Below are 14,217 nucleotides of genomic sequence, written 5' to 3'. Positions count from 1 at the left end.
GGCTGACTGGCTAGCTAAGCAGCTAGCTACCTGGCTACCCAACCAGCTGCCTAGCTAGCTGCCGGGCTAGCTAGCTGTCCAGCTAGCTGTTCAGCTACCTAGCTAGCTAACTGCCCAGCTAGCCAGCCTGCTGCCCAGCTAGCTAGCTAGCTAGCTAGCTAGCCAGCTAGTTATGCAACAAATACCATTCAATTCCTTGCGAGCCACAACTGGCAAATGGGTAACCTGTGGAGTAAAAAGTTGAAATAATTTCTTTTTTGAACTTTGACGTGGATTTTTCCAAGTGAAATGATGAAATGAAATGAAATGAAAACGATTTCTTTTCGAACTGGAAATGGAACTAATGGAACTTCAAATGGAACTTCGAACTCAACTCAAAGTTGAATTCTTTTCTGCTTTTTCTGCTGCAGAAGAGTCGGCAGCAGCGTTTCTTGGGACCACTTTTGCTTCACCCTCGACAGCAAATTGTCTGCTGCAGTTGTGGAGGCTTTTGTGCGGCTCTTCAACCGCGGGCTCATTTACAGGGAAGAAAGGTAACTTTTAAATCAATTCAATTCAATTAATTTGATTTAATTCAATTAATTTGATTTAATTCAACTAATTTGGTTAATTTAATTAATTTAATTAATTCAATTTAATTCAATTGGTGTCGAAGGCGTTTTCGAACGAGAAGCGGAATTAGCTCAAGTCGAGTGCTGGAGAGCTGCGCTTCAACACAAACCCTAAACCCTAAACCCTAAACCCTCCTAAACCCTAAACCCTAAGTCCTAAACCCTGGGTTAAAAGTAGAAAGAATGAAGCAGAACGACCTCAAATGGAGTGTTGGAGAGCTGCTCTTCAAAACAAACCCTAAACCCTAAACCCTCCTAAACCCTAGACCCTAAACCCTAAACCCTAGATTAAGAGTAGAAAGCATGAAGTAGAATGAGCTCAAATGGAGATCTGGAGAGTAGCTCTTCAACACAAACCCTAAACCCTAAACCCTAAACCCTTATTGTTTCTTTATCTATCAATTCTTAAATAATTAATTAATTAATTAATTTATTTATTTATTATTTATGTTATTAATTTGTTTATTCTTTTTGTTTATTCCCAACCACTCCTCTTTCTTCAGACACAATCCAAAAAGTTGAATCTGCCGCCTCGTTTCACTTCTCATCTATTTATTTATTTCTCACCAACTAATTAGTTATTTATTTATTTATTCATTTATTTATTTATTAATTTGTTATTTATTTATTATTTACATTATTAATTTGTTTATTCTTTTTATTTATTCTTAACCCCTTTTTCTTCACAGAAGCAATCCCAAGAATTGAATCTACCATCCATTTACCAGTAATTAACTAACTAATTAACCAATTACCATTATTATTTATTTATTTATTTATTTATTTATTTATTTATTTATTTCTTTGTTTAGACTGGTCTCGTGGTCTTCTTGTTTGAAGACGGCGCTGAGCGACATCGAAGTGGACACGGAGACAATTGAACAGCCGCAGACAGTTCGAATCCCAGGTGGACTTTTTATTTTATTTCTTATTTTTATTTTATTTAATTTAATTAATTTAATTAATTTGATTCATTTAATTGATTTAATTCATTTAATTCTGTTTAATTTGATCTGAATTTGGTTTGAATTTGAGTTGAATTCGTTTCAATTTGATTGAACAGCCGCAGACAGTTCGAATCCCAGGTGAAGTTTTTATTTATTTAATGTGATGTAATTTAATTAATTTGATTAATTTAATTCATTTAATTATTTAGTTCTTGTAATTCATTTAATTCTGCTTAATTTGATTTTAATTCGACTTTGAGTTTAATTCATTTTAATTCATTTTAGTTCATGTAGTTCGTTTTGATTTGATTTTAGTTCACCTCAATTCACTTACATCCATTTTAATGGATTATAATTTGACTTCAATTCATTTCAACTCATTTAATTGATTTTAATTTGATTTGAATTGATTTGAATTGATTTAATTGATTTTAATTGGTTTAATTGGATTTTAATTTGATTTAATATAATTTGTTTTATTCTTTTTTGTTTCATTTGGTCCTTTATTTGCATTCTTTGCATTCTTTGGATTGCTGCTGTTGCCATTGCTGTCTTTAATGCTGCTGGTGCTTTCCTCATTGCTGCTTATCATCAGTATTACTATTATTTATTATTAATTACTATTTATTATTATATTGTAATTATTGTTATTGTTGTATTATTACTCTTATTATTATTAGTATTACTCTTATTATTATTACTCTTATTATTATTATTATTATTTTATTACTATTATTATATTATTATTATTGCTATTATTATTTTATTATTATTATTATATCATGTTCATCATTAGCTTTCGATTTATCTGTTCAAAATAGCTGCTTCTGTAGGGTGCTGCAGCTTCTTGTTTCAGACCAAATGCCCAAACCAGGAGTGACAAATAATGTTTTTTATTTTAAGTTCATTGATTGTATTACAATTTCTAAGTTCTCGATTTTCGTTGAATTGAAGTTCAAAACTCCTTCAAATTCAACTTTTCTGAATTCCCCCTCTGTGCAGAACACGAGCAGTTTCGGCGTTTCGGCTGCATTTTCGTCGGTTTTTCGAATTTAAAGAAGCAAATAAACGAAAAAGAACAAAACAAGTTCATTTGTTTGCTTATTTTGCGCCACAGGCTTCGATTTCCCCGTGGAAGTTGGCTTTTTGTGGCACTTCGTCTACAAAGTCGAAGGCGGAGGCGAAATCGAAGTCGCCACCACCCGGGTCGAAACCATGCTGGGCGACGTTGCGGTGGCTGTACACCCCAGCGATCCGCGATACCAGGCGGGCCCGAGTTCCCTTCACTTTTATTTTTCTTCATTTTTATTTATTTATTTCTTTTTTCCTTTCTTTTGTTGCTCCGTGGTGCTCTTTCTCTTCTTTCTTTGGCCTCGTTTTGGCGTCCTGAGTTGCTTTTCTTTTTCGGTTTTTCTTTTTCTGTTTTTCTTGTTTTTTCCACTTTTCTGCTTTTCGCAGTTTTTGACTTTTGACTTGCTTTTCTTTTCCAGTTTCTTTTTGATTTTCTTTTCCAGTCCACTTGTCTTTCTAGCTTCTTTTCTTTCTCCTTTCCTTTTTCTTTTTCTTTGTTTGGTTTTGTCTGTTGTTTTCGCTGCATCCGCTGCTCCTGCTGCTGCTACACGGCATCTGCTGCTGCTGCTGCTGCACGGCACCTGCTGCTGCTGATGCTGCACGGCATCTGCTGCGGCTGCTGCTGCACGGCGTCTGGTGCTGCTGCTGCTGCTGCTGCACGGGGTCTGCTGCTGCTGCGTGGTGAGTGTGTTTGGGTTGCTGCTGCTGCTGCTGCTGCTGCTGCTGCTGCTGCTGCAGCACCTGGTGGGGCGGCGGCTGCTGCACCCTTTCTTTCCCTCGCGGGAGATGCGGGTGATAGCCGACGAGTACGTCGACAAGGACTTCGGCACTGGCGCTGTCAAAATAACTCCCGCCCACGACAAAAACGACTACGAAATCGGAAAGAGACACAGTCCGCAGCTGCTGCTGCTGCTGCTGCTGCTGCTGCTGCTGCTGCTGCTGGTTTGGGTTCTGCTGCTGCTGCTGCTAGTTTTGGTTCTGCTGCTGGTGCTGCTGCTGCTGTCTCTGCTGGTGGTATTGGTTCTGCTGCTGCTGCTGTTTCAGTTGGTGGTATTGGTTCTGCTGCTCCTGCTGCTGCTGGTTTTGGCTCTGCTGCTGCTGCTGCTGCTGGTTTTGGTTTTGCTGCAGCTGCTGTTTGCGTCGAGTTCGACTTCATTTTCCGCCGAACAATCCACTAAAATGAACGAATTAAATGGACTGTTCTAGAGCCAATTATTTAACTGAATTAATTGATTTAATTTGATTCAACTTAATCAATTTAATTAATTTAATTAATTTGTTTTACTATTTTATTTTCCACTTTTGCAGAACTCGAATTCATCACCATCTTTTCGCCCGACGGCCACATCAACGAAAACGGCGGCGAATTTGCGGGGCAGCATCGCTTTGCGTGTCGCCACAACATTCAAATTAGACTTAAAGAATTGGTGAATAATTAATTAATTTGTTGATTTATTTTGATTTATTTCGTTTTAATTTAAGTAATTTGATTCAATTTAATTAAAATGATTGGTTTAATTGGTTCATTTGGTTCATTTGGTTCGTTTAATGTCCAGTTGGATGCAGTTTTTAGGTGAAGTGAGGCTTTGCTTGTCGCCCCAATATTCAAATTAGACTTAGAGAATTGATAATATTTAATCAGTTAATTTATTTAATTTGATTCAATTAAATTGATTTAATTAATTTAATTAAATTAATTGTTTCAATGAATTAAATGTTTATTTGAATATAATGTTTGGGTGAGATGGATCTTTAAATGGAATGTTTGCTTGTCGCCACAATATTCATATTAGACTTAAATAGGTGGTAAGTGTTTTATTTAATTAATTTCATCAATTTGATTATTTAACTTAATTCATTTAATTGGTTTAATTAATTAAATGTTTATTTGAAATTAATATTTAAACGAAATGAATCTTTAAAAAGAGTCTTTGCCTGTTGTTACAATATTCAGATTAGACTTAAAGAATTGTTATATATAAAATTAGTTTAATTTATTTGATTCATTTAATTAAATTAATTCTATTCATTTAATTAATTAAACGAATTAAATGCTTATTTGAATATAATATTTACATAAAAGGAATCTTTAAATGAAATGACATTCAGAATAGACTTAGAGTTGGTTAGCAGCAAACAATTTTAATTGTTTAAATGAATTAAATATTTAATTAAGTATTTAATAGAATTAAATATTTAAATAAACATTAAATAGAATTAAATATTTGAAAGAAATAAATGAAATGAATCTTCGAATTTAGTAAACGTTTAAAAGCTAATAAGCCACTTGTGGTTTATTTTTGGTGGATTTGTTTTTGCTGCCGCTGAAAAACAATTTATGTTTTATTTTTTTTATTTGTGCCAAAAAAGATTCATTTAATTCACTCGGTGGAATGAACAGCAAGTCTCTGTTTGCTGCTGAGCATTCCCCCTTGCTGCCTGCTCCCTTTGCGGTTTAGGGTTTAGGGTTTAGGGTTTAGGGTTTAGGGTTTAGGGTTTAGGGTTTTGGTCCCCCGACGCAGGGCCTGCTGCGAGACAAAGTCCCCAACAGCAAACCGATGCAGCTGCCGCGCTGCAGCCGCAGCGGAGACATTATCGAGTACTTGTTGGTCCCCCAGTGGTGAGTCCCCTTCGAGGGTTTAGGGTTTAGGGTTTAGGGTTTAGGGGCTGGGGTTTAGGGTTTGGGGTTTAGGTTTCAGAGGCTGAGGTTTACTGCAGCTGCAAGCACACCGCGAGCTGAAGTTTAGCAGCAGCAGCAGCAGCTGCTGCTGCTGCTGCTGTTGCCTCTGCTGCTATTGTTGCTGCTGCTGCACCTGCAGCTTCTACCGCTGCTGCTTCCACCACCGGTGCTAGTGCAGCTCTCACTGTAGCTGCTGTTACTGCTTCTAGCGCTGCTACTGCTGCTGCTGCTCCTGCCACTGCTGCTGCTGCTGCTATTGCTGCTGCTATTGCTGCTGCTGCTGCTGCTGCTGCTGCAGGTGGATGGACTGCAAGGAGGCGGGGAGGCAAAGCGTCATGGCAGTGCGCAACAAAGAGCTGACGATAAAGCCGGAGAACCACGTGGCCACTTGGGAGTACTGGCTGACGAATGTGCAGGACTGGTGCCCAAACCCTAAACCCTAAACCCTAAACCCTACGCCCTGAATTGTAAGCCCTAAACGGCGCGGCTGCGGGCGCTGTGGGGCGCGGCTGCTGCGGCGCAGCAGCAGCAGCAGCAGCAGCAGGTGGCTGGGGCGTGTGCGCAGGTGCATATCGCGACAGCTGTGGTGGGGCCACCGCATTCCCGCGTACAAAGTTGTGGAGCCAGAAGTAGCAGCAGCAAACTGCAACATGGGGGGGGAGGCGTGGGTTGCTGCTGCGAGTTACGGGGAGGCGGAAGCAGCAGCGCGGGAGAAGTTCAAAATTGCAAAAGACGCAAAAGTTGTGCTGCAGCAAGACGAGGACGTGCTGGACACCTGGTTCTCCTCGGGCCTGTTTCCTTTCAGCGTTTTTGGCTGGCCAGAAGAAACGGAAGAGTTCAAAGCTTATTTTCCGACGACTTTGCTGGAAACGGGTGAGGCTGGGGTGTACGCGCACCTGGGCGCGGGGGCGCAGGCTGCGGTGTACGTACACCTGGCGCGCGGCGCGGGGAGTGCGGGTCCGGAGGCGCGATCCGCAGTTTCTGGCCGCGGATCCGGGAATAAATAGGTGGAAATGGGTGAGATTTTGCATTTTGTTGCTGGATTTCAGGCCACGACATCCTGTTCTTCTGGGTGGCGCGGATGGTGATGCTTTCGCTGCTGCTGACGGGGCAGCTGCCGTTCAAGTCGGTGTTTCTGCACCCGATGGTGCGGGACTCGCAGGGGCAGAAAATGTCCAAGTCGAAGGGCAACGTGGTGGACCCTTTGGAGGTGATCGAGGGGATCTCTTTGGAGGCTCTTGTCGCGAAGTTGCATGCGGGAAACTTGCATGCAAAGGAGGCGCGGCGCTGCGAGGCGATCCTCAGGAAAGACTTCAAAGACGGCATTCCCGCGTGCGGCTGCGACGCGCTGCGCCTCGGCCTCGTGGCTTACATGCGCCAGGGGCGCAACATCAACTTGGACTTGAACCGAGTTGTTGGCTACAGACAGTTTGCAAACAAGATCTGGAACTGCAGCAAGTTCGCGCTCGACAAGTGGGCCCTGGACCTCAGCAGCAGCAGCAGCAGCAGCAGCAGCGGCGGCGGCGGTGAAAGCGGCGCCGCGGAAGGCGGCTTCGTTCCGCAGGGGCTGCAGCTGCTCTGCTGCAGCAGCAGCCAAGCCCCCGACTGCAGCAAAACCCTCCACTGCAGCAAAACCCTCCACTGCAGCAACACGCCCGTCGCCCTCGCAGAACTCAAGTGGGAAGACAGGTGGATCCTCCACAGACTCTCCGTCGCCGCAGAACAGGTAGGGTTTAGGGTTTAGGGTTTAGGGTTTGGGGTTTTGAGACTGCGGATCGCGCACGTCTTGTTCAGCCATTTCGGGAGCCTTGCTTTCTGCAGTTTCTGCCTTTTCCCTCTGATCTAATTAACTATTTTGTTTTATTTTATTTCATTTTATTTTATTTTATTTTAATTTGAACTACTCAGGCCAACCGCTGCTTCGAGAACTTCGAGTTTGGAGAAGTGGTAAATGCAATTTACAACTTTTGGCTTTACGAACTTTGCGACGTTTACTTAGAGGCGATAAAGCCTCGGCTGCAGCCCGTGAGTGCAGCAGCAGCAGCAGCAGAAGGCGACGCAGCAGCAGCAGCAGCAGCAGCAGCAGCACGTGCGCGCGACGGCCGCTGCGCGCAAGAAGTGCTCTTCACCTGCGTCGACAGAGGGCTGCGGCTGCTGCACCCGATCTGCCCTTTTCTGACAGAAGAACTTTTCCAAAGAATTCCTTTTTATTCCGGAAAAGCAGAATCGATTTGCATAAGTGACTATCCGCAGCAAGTGCTGGCCTGGACGGACCCGGCCCTCGACGTGCGGCTTCCTCCCAAACGCCAAACCCTAAACCCTGAACCCTAAACCCTAAACCCTGATTGGGGGAATCGCGCGGGATTTCGGGCGGTTTCTCGTTTTTTCGCGAATAATGTCAACGGGAATAATGCGTATGTCGTGGTGACAGCGCAAATAAGCAAAATGTGAAGTAATTCGGGAACATGCAACAGTGGTGCTGCTGCTGCTGCTGGGCTTTGCTGCCTCTGCTTCGCAGGCCAACATGCAGCAGCTGCAGCAAATCGTCGGGCACTTCAGATCGCTTTTGGCGGCGCTGGAGATTCCGCCGAAGACGAAGCCGCAGGGCTTCGTGCTGCTGCGGTCTGCAGCAGAGGCTGTTCAGTTTTTGCAAGAAACGGCAGCGACCATGGCGATCCTGTCGAAGCTGAGCAAAGTGAGTGGAAAATACCTTTCCAGAACTTCTAATTTTTCAATTTAAAACTAATTGATCCAAAAAAGTCCGCGAAACTCCACTTTTTCCTCCGCTTTCCCTCAGGTTTCCGTCCTCACCGACGCCCCCCCGGCGGGCTGCGTCTCAGACGTCGTTTCCCCACAACTCACCATTTACCTCCAAATCGGAGAAGGAGTTAATATTTCGCAAACTCTGGAGAAGTTGGAAAAGAAAAAAGCCAACTTGCTCAGCAAGGTCAGCTCCGCTGCAGCAGCAGCAGCAGCAGCGCCGCGCTGCAGCAGCTTGCTGCTGTTCGCTGCAGCACGTGGGGCATTTAGATCTGCACTTTCGAGCCTGCATTGCATTCTTTTGAATTAGTTTTAATGCAGATTTATTCTACTGCTCATTTAGTTACGAGACTCCGCAGCAAAGACCGCTGCAGCGGGAGCAGCAGCAGCAGCAGCAGCAGTGAAAATGAGCAGCAGCAACATGCCCTGTATGAACTGCAGCACATGATACATCTGCGTGCGTATCTTCTTTATGTTATTACACATCAAACACATAGGAATTTGCAGATTTAATAAAACAATAAATATATTCAAATAATTAGAAACTCTCCACATTCAGCTCACGCTGAATTGCTGCAGCAGTCGGCGGGGCCAAAGCACTCTTTGCTGCTGCTGCTGCTGCTGCTGAATCTTTTGCATTTTAATTTGCTGCTTTTCTTTTTGTTGCAGCTGGATGGCTACGAGAAGAAAATAAAAGAACCCAACTTCGTAAGAGCCCCCGAAGCTGTGCAAGAAGCTGCGCTGCAGAAGAAAGCAGACCTGGAAAAAGAGCTGCTGCTGCTGCAGGCAGCAATTAGCGAAGTGGCCCCGCTGCTGCAGACTGCAGCCACGACCAAGTCCAACAGCCCGCAGCAGCAGTAGCCGCCCAGCAGCAGCAGCAGCAGCAGCAGCAGCGGAAGCAGCGGAGGTGCTACGGAATGCTGCAGCTACAGTAGTGGAGGCTGCCTGGGGGCGCCCGCAGAAGCCTCAGCGGCGCTGTGACCACTGAAAGGTCCACTGGTCCACTGGCTTAGAGCAGCAGCAGGCTGCTGCTGCTGCTGCTGCTGCTGCTGCTGCTGCGATTTGCTTTAGTTGAGCTGCAGCAACTCTCTTTCGAAGCTCTGTAGCTCATTTGAGGAGCTGCGGGCCCTTCGCTATTTGCTGCTAGAAAGAGAGAATTCAAAAGGAAGCAAACGGAGCCAAATCTGCTGCTGCTGGTATCTGCAGCAGCTCTTTGCTTAGTTGCTGCTGCGAGTTGCTGCTGCTGTGCCGGCAGCTGCCCCGGCAGCTCGCCTCTTGGCTGCGCTGCTGCAGCGGCGCTGCAGCAGCCGCTGCAGCGGCGCGCAGCAGCAGCAGCTGCAGGGGGCCCCCGGCAGAGCGCCTTGGGCGCCTTTTGGGAGGGGGAAGCTGCTGGTTTTTGAGGTGTATGTACGCCAGGTGCATTGTTTGTTCTTTAGCAGACACTTGAATGCATGCAATTGACATTTCAGAACATTTTTTGCTGCGTTTCTGCTGCTGCTGCTGCCGCAGCAGTGCTCACCCCATGTGACCTCGCAGTGTCTGCTGCGTGGCTGCGTCCGTTTCGCCCCAATTTCCCCTCATTAGTTGCAAATTGGAAACTTTGTTGTTATTTATTTTAAAGTTCGCCACGAAGTTCGAAAGAAAAGGGAAAAAGGCGGCGCGCAGCAGCAGTGTGCGCGGAAAGCCCCAAGCGACGCTGGGCAGCTGCGGAGAGCTGCTGCTGCAGCAGGAAGCTGCGAGCGAAAGACGCATGCGCCTCCGCGCAAGACAAGAGAAAGGAAATTGAAAATAAATGGTTTATTTTGCTGCAAATTGCTCCTTTAAAGCTGCCACGGAGCTGCTGCTTCCCCCGGGAACTGCTGCGCCCGCTGCGGCTGCAGGTTTCGGTCGAGTCGATGGCGGCGCTGAGGTGTACGTACACCTCAGCGCCGCGCCGCCAACACAGCTTTCAACTCTTCTGAAACTCGCAAAGTCATTATTGAATTTGCTGCTGCGGGAGGATGCGCTGCAGCGTTCTCTGCGCATTTTGCTGCAACGTAGAAGCTCAGCAGCAGCAACTTTGGCGAATTCCTCTTTTCCTCTCTGTCTTTTTCCCCCCTTGCTTCCGCCTCAGGGGTCCTCGCAGCAGCAGCAGCAGCAGCAGCAAGCCATGGACTGCGACTGCGACGTGCCCAGCAGCTCGCTGCTGCTGCGCCAGGCTCGCCTGTCTGCTGCTGCTGCTCTCGACTTGAGCTGCAGCAGCAGCAGCACGGCTCCGGAGGCTGCTTCTTCGTTGCCGCAGGTGTACAGACACTCCGTTGCTGCTTCTGCTCTCCGCGAAAAACGCCGAAGAACAGCAAAGTCCCCAGAGCCAGCAGCAGCAGCAGCAGCAGCAGAAAGTCCCTCAGTGGCTCTTTGGGTCAAGAGGTGCCGCCTGTACATCCGCAGCAGCAGCCTCGCCCCCTCTCGAGATACAGAAAGCCCCAAACCCGCCGCTGCATGCAGCGCATGCAATGCATGCGCTGCATGCACTGCATACGCTGCATGCAGTGCATGCAGTGCATGCAGTGCATGCAATGCATGCGCTGCGTGCGCAGCCGGGGCCCCGAGGGAGGCGCCCAGCAGCGGGCACGCAGCCGCAGCCGCAGCAGCGGCACCAGCAGCAGAAGCAACAGCAGCAGCAGCAGCAGGTCTTCAGCGCGGCGCTGGGGACAGCAGCGCGGGGGCCCCAGTTTACTTTTCGGCTGCAGAGGTGCCGCAAGCAGCAACAGCAGCAGCAGCAGCAGCAGCTTCTTGCTGCTCCCCTTATGCAGCAGCAAATGAGTACCTTCTGCTTTGCCACAATGAGCGGCTGCACAGACAAAGACTGCGGGCGCCAGCTGCTGCTGCTGCTGCTGCTGCTGCTGCTGGGGAGGGGCGTTTGGGCCCGCGAGAGCCCGCGGGTGCAGCAGCAGGTGCAGCAGCAGGTGTACGTACACATGAACTGCTGGGGCCGCCCGGAGGAAGAAAAGACAGCGGGGTGGCTGTGGGGTGTATAGACACCTCAGCTGGGGCGTGTGGGGTTTTGGGGGCGGCGGGGTGTCTAGATGCCGCAGCGCCTGCTGCTGCAGCAGCTGCTGCAGCAGATTACAGCAGCGCAAATGCTTTTATTAAAAAGCTGCAGTTCTCCTGAAGACTTTTCTTTCCAGTGTATGTACAGCGCAGCGCTGCGGCCCCTGACTTTACTTTTTGCTTCTGCATGCACGCTGCTGCTGCAGCAGGGACTGCTGCTGCAGCAGGGACTGTCCAGCTGGTGCTGCTGCAACAGAGACTCTCCAGCTGCTGCTGCTGCGGCAGCAGAGGCTCTCCAGCTGCTGCTCCTGCTGCTGAGACTCTTCAGCTGCAGAGACTCCGCAGCTGCTGCAGCTGCTGCAGAGTCTCCCCAGCTGCTGCTGCAGCCTTCTGCGGAGACGCATAATCTGCAAATTGAACTTGAAGCCTAGAGGGAAAAGCGCTTGCCTTTAAAGTTATTTACCATCGAAGGCAGCAGCAGCAGCAGCAGCAGCAGCAGCAGGGCAGATCTGCGCGCCAACAGAGGTGTGCTGCAGCAGCAGCAGCATTTTGCTTCTTAGGCTGCAGCAGGGGCTTGTAAAGTGAGCAGGTGGTGATGTAGAGACTTTAAATGAGTGCAGCAGTTATTCAGGTGTACGTAGACCCTCCAGTTCCCAGCTAATAACGAAACAAAGAACTGGAGTGTCGATACACCGCAGCGCCTGCGCCTGCGCAGCTGATCCGCAGCAGCAGCAGCAGCAGCAGCTGCTGCTGCTGCTGCTGCTGAGGCTTCTTTGGTGCTGCGGGCGCTGCTGAAAAGGCCCCAAACAGCTGGCTCGGACTCAGGGAAAGGAGCAGCAAGGGCGGGCTTTGGGGCAGGCCTTTTGGGGCTTTTGTTGCATGCGTCTCTTTTAGTGCTGCATGCAAAAAGGTGGGAGAGGATTTAGCTGCTGCTTCCTCTCTTGTCTTTTGCATGCAGCATTTTAAGGAATGCATGCGTTAACGAGGGGTCCTTTTATTCGTTCTTGGTAGTCAGATTCACTTCTTTTTAATTTGCAGATTTAAAATTAACAGTAAGGAGCTGCTGCTGCTGCAGCGGGTCATTTTGGACGCAGCAACGGGAAACTGCAGCAGAAGGAAGCCGCCAGAAGCAGTTCTTTGTTTGTTTCTGAAGTATCCAATTAGCAGCAACAATTAGAGTTGGATTTAAATTAAAACTGTCTCTGAGTTATTAGGTTGTTTCTGAATTCAAGTTATTTAGGGGAGGCGGGTGGCTCTCGCTGTGCGGAGGCGCAGCGGCGGGTGGGAGTTTCTGGCTTTGCTTCGAAAGGAAAAGTTTCATTTGCAAGAAAAATCGATTTGCAATTTATGAAGATGTCTCAAAGAAGTCCATTTGCGAGGCTTTCGGGGAAAAGAAGGGCTTGCCGGCTCAGCGGGGGAGTTCGTTCAAGTTCAAGTTTCGCGTGGCTTTCTGAAATTTCGAAATTCGGAAACGAACGAGAAAAGAAAAGAAAAAAGAAACCAGAAAACTCGACTTGGCGAAACTTTGGGGCTGCGATTGCCGGGCCTTTTCTGAAGAAGAGTTCAATTAATTGCAATTATATCGGACTCAGACAAAACGAAATTGCAGAATTACAAAAGTGACTGAAGGCGAAAGCCGAAGGCGGGCGAAATCGCCGGGGTGTAGGTACACCTCAAGTTGCGGGCTTGTGCTCTGCCGCGTTCGGCCGACTGAAACTTCGGCAGATCGAGGCCGGAATCGGATTTAGATGCTTTAAGTTTGCAGATATAAATGGTGGAATTGCAGATTATTTATGGAATTAGAACAATTCGTGCAGCTTTCACTGCCCCACAGCGGCGGGTGGGCCGAAACCGCCGCCCGTGTTTGGTGCTGTCTGTTGTCCGTTGCCATGATCCTCTGGAGATGTCTTCTCATTCCGCGACTCAAAGCGCTTTAAATACCCTTTCTGTCTTTGTTTTTTGGATTTACTTTATCTTGACGCGGCACTTTGGCTCATTGGCGCTCGGATTCCCGCCGCCGTCTGCAGGTTCTAGAGCACGAACCAGCAGCAGCGCCCCCCTGCAGCAGCAGCGGCAGCAGCAGCAGCAGCAGGCCTCGAAGGGCTAATACATTTATGAATAAGCCCACGCTTTGGCCCTGTTCTTTCTCTTCTGCTGCCCCCTTCGTCTTCTGTCTTGACAGCAGCAGCCGCAGCGCCGCGCAGCTCCCATGGCGGCGCAGCCGCAGTCGTCAGGGGCCCCCAAGGGGGCCCCCCAGTTGTCTGAGCCCCCTCAGCTTTCTTCTGCAGCAGACGTGACGGGCCCCCCGTCCCCTGTTTCTCCCCCCCCATCAGCAGCAGCAGCAGCAGCAGCAGCAGCAGCAGCAGCGCCTGGAGAGGGTCAGGTGTGCGTGTGCGTGGACAGTCCGCCGCGCGGGCGCAGCCGCAGCGGAGGCCGCGCGCGCGGCGGCAGCAGGCAGCGGCGCAGCAGCAGCGGCAGCAGCAGCAGCAGCAGGAGTCTGGAGCAGCTGAAAACAGCAGCGCCGCTGGCTTCCGCGCAGCCCACGCCGTGGGGCCTCAACCGCTATTTGCTGCTGCTGCTGCACCTGCTGTACGTGGCCGTGAGCGCCCGCGTGCTGTTTGGGTGGCCGCACTTGTCGAACATGCTGCTGCGGGACGGGGCGTACCTGTGGCTGTGCGACCCGGAGCAGCAGCAGCAGCAGCAGCAGCAGCAGCAGCAGCAGCGGCGGTACGCGTGCGTGGCGCAGGACGAACAGGTGCAGTTCCTGTTCACGCTGGGAGTTGCTGTTTCGTTTTGCTGCTCGCTGCCGGCGGGGGCCCTGCTGGACTGGGGGGGCCCCCGTGCTGCTGCTGCAGTGGGGCAGCTGTGTGGGGCCGCGGGGTGGCTGCTGCTGGGCCTCGCGGGGCAGCAGCAGCAGCTCTACGTGCCCGCCGTGCTGCTGCTGGCAGCAGGAGCTGACGCAGGCTACCTGCCAGCTTTGACTGTTGCCAAACTCTTTCCCAAGCAGCAGCAACTTGTCTTGGTGTTGATTTGCGCAGCAATGAGTGCCAGCTTCAGCGTGACGGCCATCATGGACGCGGCCTGGCGCGCGTCTGCTGCTGCTGCTGCTGCTGCTGCT

At 49.0% G+C, this 14,217-nt stretch overlaps 3 protein-coding genes across 3 annotated transcripts in view; all 3 read left to right on the top strand.

Moving 5' to 3' along the window:
• Positions 1–8,930, top strand: part of ETH_00028700 (valyl-tRNA synthetase, putative) — a gene marked incomplete at both ends in the record, with an annotated part of 11,872 nt that extends 2,942 nt beyond the window's left edge. The window contains 13 exons of the mRNA XM_013374182.1: positions 411–533; positions 1,424–1,518; positions 2,676–2,824; positions 3,368–3,521; positions 3,938–4,056; positions 5,152–5,249; positions 5,608–5,730; positions 5,875–6,182; positions 6,359–7,035; positions 7,218–7,595; positions 7,828–8,004; positions 8,107–8,256; positions 8,739–8,930. Coding sequence (XP_013229636.1) covers positions 411–533; positions 1,424–1,518; positions 2,676–2,824; positions 3,368–3,521; positions 3,938–4,056; positions 5,152–5,249; positions 5,608–5,730; positions 5,875–6,182; positions 6,359–7,035; positions 7,218–7,595; positions 7,828–8,004; positions 8,107–8,256; positions 8,739–8,930 — 2,743 coding nt within the window. The remainder of the gene's footprint in view (positions 1–410; positions 534–1,423; positions 1,519–2,675; positions 2,825–3,367; positions 3,522–3,937; positions 4,057–5,151; positions 5,250–5,607; positions 5,731–5,874; positions 6,183–6,358; positions 7,036–7,217; positions 7,596–7,827; positions 8,005–8,106; positions 8,257–8,738) is intronic.
• Positions 8,931–10,218: 1,288 nt separating this feature from the next.
• On the top strand, positions 10,219–11,220 carry ETH_00028695 (uncharacterized protein; the record flags this gene model as incomplete). Its single annotated transcript, XM_013374181.1, has 1 exon — positions 10,219–11,220. One exon carries the CDS (start codon positions 10,219–10,221, stop codon positions 11,218–11,220), a length of 1,002 nt encoding a protein of 333 aa, XP_013229635.1.
• A 2,088-nt stretch (positions 11,221–13,308) lies between these two features.
• Positions 13,309–14,189, top strand: ETH_00028690 (uncharacterized protein; the record flags this gene model as incomplete). Its single annotated transcript, XM_013374180.1, has 1 exon — positions 13,309–14,189. A coding segment is annotated over one exon (881 nt), but the record flags the coding sequence as incomplete, so codon positions are not given.
• Between the last annotated feature and the right edge of the window lie 28 nt (positions 14,190–14,217).

Source organism: Eimeria tenella, genomic scaffold, assembly GCF_000499545.2.
Source record: "Eimeria tenella Houghton genomic scaffold, Eth_scaff2, whole genome shotgun sequence".
Classification (NCBI taxonomy): Eukaryota; Apicomplexa; class Conoidasida; order Eucoccidiorida; family Eimeriidae; genus Eimeria; species Eimeria tenella.
This window is presented reverse-complemented; position numbering and strand designations above follow the sequence as displayed.